The 6,370-nt window shown below is 58.3% G+C and overlaps 1 protein-coding gene across 1 annotated transcript in view; it reads left to right on the top strand.

Annotated features, from left to right (window-relative positions):
- SLC6A3 (solute carrier family 6 (neurotransmitter transporter), member 3) overlaps window positions 1-6,370 on the top strand; it is a 29,175-nt gene that overhangs the window by 6,401 nt on the left and 16,404 nt on the right. The window contains exons 4-6 of the mRNA XM_010857138.1: window positions 722-947; window positions 4,783-4,921; window positions 5,533-5,667. Coding sequence (XP_010855440.1) covers window positions 722-947; window positions 4,783-4,921; window positions 5,533-5,667 — 500 coding nt within the window. The remainder of the gene's footprint in view (window positions 1-721; window positions 948-4,782; window positions 4,922-5,532; window positions 5,668-6,370) is intronic.

Genomic DNA, 6,370 nt, shown 5'->3' with positions numbered 1-6,370 from the left:
GGGATGGTTAGTGAGGTGGCCATGAGTGGCCTTAGGTGGCTGTAGGCAGCCCAGCTGGGTGGGGCTTGTCTTGGAGGCCTGGCTGGTCCTGGATGAGCCCGGGAGGCTGGGGGCGGCCATGGAGATCCTGGCCATCCTTTCATGACTGTTAGTGGTCCTGTTTGGCTGTGGGAGACACGGAGTATTCCTGGGTGACCCTGGACAGCCTTCAGGGCCCTATTGGCAGGGTGGCCTGGGATGTCCTTGGGTGACCCTGAGTGGCTTTGGGTGGCCTTCGTTGACTTGGTGTTTTGTATCCTTGGGTCTTCCTAGATGGCCCTGGGTAGTGGTGAATTTTTCTGATGGTTTTATTTGGCTGGTGGCCCTGGATACCCCTGGGTCAAATTGCCCTGGTGACCCAGGGTGGTCCTAGGTGACTTTTTGCGAGCCTGGGCGACCCTGACTGGCTGTGAGTGGTGGTGGGCAGCCAAGGTGGCCCTCGGTTCCTCCACGTGTCTGCAGGTGACCTGGTTGTATTGGGGTGTCCCTGACTGGCCGTGCAGGTCTGGTAGGCCTTGGATGGTGCTGGGAGGGGGTGGCCCCTCCTCAGTGACGGCGGGACCCACCCTCTCCCTCGTCTCCTGACGTGCTTAGAGGCGCTGCCTGGTTTCAGGAAGCCCCGGGGCAGCTGCATCCCGTGGGGGGCGGGGCGGGGCGACGCTGACGGGCGCGCTCTCCCCAGGCGGGGGCTACACGGCCATCCTCATCTCGCTGTACATCGGCTTCTTCTACAACGTCATCATCGCCTGGGCGCTCCACTACCTGCTCTCCTCCTTCACCACCGAGCTGCCCTGGACGCACTGCAACCACTCCTGGAACAGCCCCCGCTGCTCGGACGCCCGCGCCCCCAACGCCAGCTCGGGCCCCAACGGCACCTCGAGGACCACGCCCGCCGCTGAGTACTTCGAGTGAGTGGGGTCTCCTCGGGGCCAACGTCCGTGCGAGGGGAGGGCGCCGGCCCGGGTCACCCGCCGGCCTGTGCTGCCCCTGGGCTGTGTCTCGTCCCGCTCCCCAGGGCTCTCGAGGGGCCTCTTTCTGACCCCACCTCCGGCAGCTCAGCTCTGCTCCTGGGGGGAGACCTCGCAGGAAGGGGAACTGGACAGGCCCCCCCAACCCCGGGTCAGCTGCCCTTCCCCACGTCCTGACAGAGGCCACTTCTCTTGAGAAGCGCATTCGCAGCGCCTGCCGCAGACTCCTGGAGTTCCTGGTGGCTGCGATCTTCCTTTGGGAAAATCCTGGTTGGGCACAGTCTGCTGTGTTTCTGGGTGGAAATGAGTCCACCGACAATGTAGAAGACTGAACCTCAGCCCAAAATATAATTCCGGTTTTAATCGCAGGTGGGCACAGTTTCAACACTTGCTTTGAGGTAGGAAACCACGAGCATAAACACGAAGGCCATCGCACTGTGAAAGTCACAAAGTCGGTCCTGGAGGAGGTGATCACACGTCCGGGGCTGTGAGCAGAGCCACTGCCCGGCTGGCAGAGGGGCTTCCAGAGGACGCCTTTTATCAGCAGCCGGCGGCCCGGGGGGGTCCTTGAGGGGTGGGCCCTGTCCCACAGAGTCAGCGGAGCTGGGTGAGACCCCAGGTGTGCAGGGTGGGACCGAGCCCTCGGGAGCCGGGAGCATCTGTCGTGTGGGTGTCGCAACGACCCCGCCCAGGGGACAGCGAGTCCACAGAACCTGCGGGCGTCTAGGGTCTGAGGTTGTGTGTCCAGATAGTTGGGGTCTCGTGCTCAGCTCTGAGGGCCCCACGTAGGGAACGTGTCTCTAGGACCGGCCGCTGCAGAAGGCCACAGCGATGGGCAGGGACACAGTGCCAAGGGTTTAGGTGGGGGGCGATGTGGGGCTGCCAGAGGGGACCAGGGCCTTCCTCAGGAGTTTCCAGGAACAGCGTGGCTAGCACGCAGCTGGTGTGCGGTGGGACCTGTTTAGTTTTTCATAAGAGACTCCTTTTGGTAGTTTGGGATTAGCGGGTGAAGGCGTCTGGAAGGAGGGGAGGGGTGTCTGTGATGGGGAGGTCAAAGGGCTACTGAATGCCTGCTTGCTTGGAGGAGGGGGCTCCAAAACAGGGAGGTGAGGGCCTGGTCTCGGGAGCTCTCAGCAGCGGCCAGTGGGTTTCAGAGCAGGGCTGGAAACGGCAGTCCACTTGGGGTCGGCCCCATCAGATCCGCCTGAGAGATGCCAGGGCGGGCATCCCCGTGGGAAACGCAGACCCAGTACCCTGTCACCTGAGTGTGTGGTCAGGACTCAGAGCTACAAGCAAGCAAGAGGCGGTAGATTCATCCAGGAAAGGACGGCAGAGCTTTCGTCAGTCGCTCCGCCCCCTGAGCAGCTTGCCCTCGGCCCGCTCATTGCCGCGGGTCCCAAACTTAGGAGCTTCTCACCCACAGGGCAAGGCCTGGGCTCCACGCGTGCTCCCCCGCGGTCCCGCTGAGCCCTGACCCGGTCCAGCCTTGACCTCAGTGTTAGCCTGTGATGGGAGAGAAGGGACCAGAAGGAGAGAGGGAGGGGGCCCTGCACCAGGAGGGGGAGAGCAGATGTGGCGACAGGCAAGTCCCTGGGGCGCCCCCAGCCCTCCCCCCATCCCACCACTCACAGGTGTCTGGAGACAGCTCTCACTAGACCTGGGTTTGTCATTTCACCAACAAAACCGCGGCTAAGTTTCCAAGCCGGGTTGTTTTCTACAGTTCTAAGGTGGATTTTGGTGCCATTTAGAACGTTCAGAAAGCTGTCAGAGATGTGGAATGTGCCAGGTGAGGCCATCTGGGGACACGGAGGAGGAGGGCATGGCTACCCACTCTAGTATTCTTGCTGGAGAACTCCACGGACAGAGGAGCCCAGAGGGCTGTGTCCATGGTGTTGCAAAGAGTCGGACATGACTGAGTGACTAACACTTTCTTCACTTTCACATTTTGTTTGGGAGGTCTGGAAAAACTTGATTTATCTTAAGGATTTTCAGATAAGAAAAATAGAGGGGGAAAAACTGACCAGTCAGTGATTTATTATTAAGAATGCTAAAAGGAAAGAATATATGTGATAAATGGATTTTTAAAAAAAGAGCTGACCAGGGCAGTCTGCTTGGAACTCCCATCTGGAAGAGAAGGCTTGAGATGGAAGGCTACCCGTCCCTCCCTGGGAAGGACTGTCAGCAGGAGCAGATGTCCAACCGTATCTGGAGGTGACCCCGGGACAGAGGCGCGGCCTTTGAAGGTTTACAACGCAGTCAAAGATCGTTAACGACACAATCAATTATTAAACTGTGCCAAGAACACCCCCAGGTGGTTCCACTAGCAGTGAAGACTGAGTTTCCCTGAGACAAGCTCCAGTGACTGTCAGGTCTGAAAAGGTTTTCTGGAATGTAAACTCACTGTATAAAGCCAGATGGGCTCCCATTAAGGCCGAGATAGCTATTAATACAATCACGAAGTTGTAAAGCTGTAAGTCCTACAAAGTGCAAGCAGACTTCAGAAACCCCAAGATAAGCCCATGTAACCCCAACTCCATAAACACTTAAATTTAAAACCACCTTCACCTTCTCTCTTCACCTTCTCTCTTCACCTTCTCTCTTCACCTTCTCTCTTCACCTTCTCTCTTCACCTACTCTCTTCACCTTCTCTCTAATATACATTTGTTGCTGTTCAGTAGCTCAGTCGTGTCCAACACTTTGCAACCCCATGGGCTGCAGTGCGCCAGGCTTCCCTGTCCTTCATCTCCCAGAGCTTGCTCAAACTCATGTCAGTTGGGTCGGTGATGCCATCCAACCAGCTCATCCTCTGTCGCCCCCTTCGCCTCCCGCCTTCAATCTTTCCCGCATCAGGGTCTTTTCCAGCGAGTCAGCTCTTCACATCAGGTGGCCAAATTGTTGGAGCTTCAGCTTCAGCATCAGTCCTTCCAGTGAATATTCAGGACTGATATCCTTTAGGATTGAATGGTTAGAAAGCTATATATTTAAAGCTACAAACTAGCCTCTAAGAGACCACTTTAACTGCCTCCCTCATGTTTGATACATTATGTTTTCATTTTCACTAAAGTATCCCCTTGTCTGCCTTGTGATTTCTTCTTTGACTCACAGGAGATGCTTAGAAGTTTGTTCTTTGGTTTTGAAATACTGGGAGATTTTCTAGATGTATTTCTGTTACTGACGTGTAACTTAAGTCTGACTTGCTGAACTAACATATTTTAAAACTTCGTTATTTCTAAATACACTGACGTTTGTCTTATTGCCCAGTGTACGGTTTATCCCTGTGTGTTCCACATACACTTAAAAAGAATGTGTATCCTGCCGTTGATGGGTTGGAGAAAGAAATGGCAACCCACTCCAGTATTTTTGCCTAGAGAATCCCATGGACAGAGGAGCCTAGTGGGCTTCTGTCCATGGGGTCACACAGAGTTGGACACGACTGAAGCAACTTAGCATGCATGCATGCATGCCGTTGATGGGTGGACGTGTCAGCTAGGTTGTGTCTGCTCCTGCATCCTTATCCTCACCTTGTTCTGTCCGCCGCTATGAAAAGCGTATTGAATTCTAAACTGTAGCTGTGGATTTCCCTGTTTCTCTTCACAGAGAGGGTAGGCCTGTGTCTCCACTAGGGCTGGGGGCCTGGCCTTCCTGGAGCAGGGGACAGGGGTCCCCAGGCCGTCAGGCCAGGTGCTGCCGAGCCTAGCAGGGGAGGGCAGGTCTCTGGGCCAGCCAGCCGCTGGGTGGAGAGGCAGCCCCCGGGACCCACCCCCTCCCTCTGCAGGCGCGGCGTGCTGCACCTCCACGAGAGCCAGGGCATCGATGACCTGGGCCCTCCCCGCTGGCAGCTCACCTCCTGCCTGGTGCTGGTCATCGTCCTGCTCTACTTCAGCCTGTGGAAGGGGGTGAAGACGTCCGGGAAGGTGAGGGGCAGGGCTCGCCATCTGGGGAGTGGACGGGGCCGTGGTGGGTTGGGGCGGGTGGCTGTGGTTGAGGAATGGTGTCAGGAGGGTGGTTTCAGCACAAGGGGAATCACAGCAAAATATTTGTGCTGATGAGGATGTTTCGGTCACTGTCTGGGTGCCCAAAACAACGATGGCCCAGACGCACCCCCGCTTGGGCCGCACTTGCAGCCACGCCCCAGCGCCCGGAGGCCCCCAGGGGCTCTGCCCTTGCCTGTGACCCGGGGCCCGTCTGTCACACCTGACCCCCAGTGCACATCTGCACAGTCAGTGAGACGCAGATCGCTCGACTCTCACGCACCGGAAGTCCCGCCACTGGTGCCTACAGCCGTGGCCCAAATGCAGACAGAGGGCCCCTGCCCTGCCAGACTGTCCTGCTTCAATCCCTGGGGAGACGTACAGGAAGGAGGGTACTGGGCGGGCCCACTCCGGGGGGCATTTGCCGAGCTGACGTCGGGACACTGGGCTTACCAATCCAAGGCCCTCTGTCTGAGCACAAGCCATCAGGGGGCCCCTGAGCCCAGCCCTGCCCACAGCGGCTGGTGCGGTCGGGCGACGCGTGCTCTCCCCAGGTCGTGTGGATCACGGCTACCATGCCGTACGTGGTCCTCTTTGCGCTGCTCCTGCGAGGCATCACTCTCCCGGGGGCCGTGGACGGCATCAGAGCGTACCTGAGCGTGGACTTCCATCGGCTCTGCGAGGCCTCGGTGAGTGCGCCCTCCGCTCTCGGCCCATCCTCCGGGGCTGGCAGGTCGGGCCGTTGTTCTCTCTGCATCTTGGGCAGGAAATGCTTCACGTGGGGTCACCTGTCCTGCCCAGCAGAGTTCACTGTCCAGGTGAGAAGGGACCATGTGGGCACAGCATGGGGCTGAAGGGACCAGGGTAAGAGGATTAGGAGAAGGAGTCGCCCTGGCCTCTGCAGGGAGAAGCCAGGGCAGCTGCCCCTCGACCTCCTCACCTGGGCCGTCCACTCCCTGGAGGAGTCCTCCTGGGTCCTCAGACAAGCACCTGAGGGTGGGGGTGGGGGCGCCAGAGTGTGCCCAAGGGTGTTGGCGCCCAGCTGGACCGAAGCCCAAGCTCTGACCACAGCGTATCCTCAGAGCTGGGCTGAGGTGCTGGCTTGCATGAACCAGGCCTACCTCAGGGAGCCAGACTTTGTAGTCAGACACCCCGGTGCCCACACAAGGTGGTGATGTGACCATCTCGTGGACAAACTAAGTCCACTGTCCGGCTGCAGGTTTCCTCAGCAAAGGAAGACATCATCTGGGTTGAAATAGCAGGACTTGGCAGGGCAATGGAAGAGGGGTGGGCGGGGAGGAAGAGAGAGAGGAAAAGGAGGCAGAGCGGGGGTGAGGGTGGTCACTGGAAGGAGCAGGGGGCCACTGGAATCCAGGTGGACCACACTGGAGC

The sequence above is a fragment of the Bison bison genome, unplaced genomic scaffold, assembly GCF_000754665.1.
Source record: "Bison bison bison isolate TAMUID 2011002044 unplaced genomic scaffold, Bison_UMD1.0 scf7180017864377, whole genome shotgun sequence".
NCBI classification, from domain to species: domain Eukaryota; kingdom Metazoa; phylum Chordata; class Mammalia; order Artiodactyla; family Bovidae; genus Bison; species Bison bison.
Note: the sequence above shows the minus strand (reverse complement) of the source record. Positions and strands in the feature narration are given on the sequence as shown.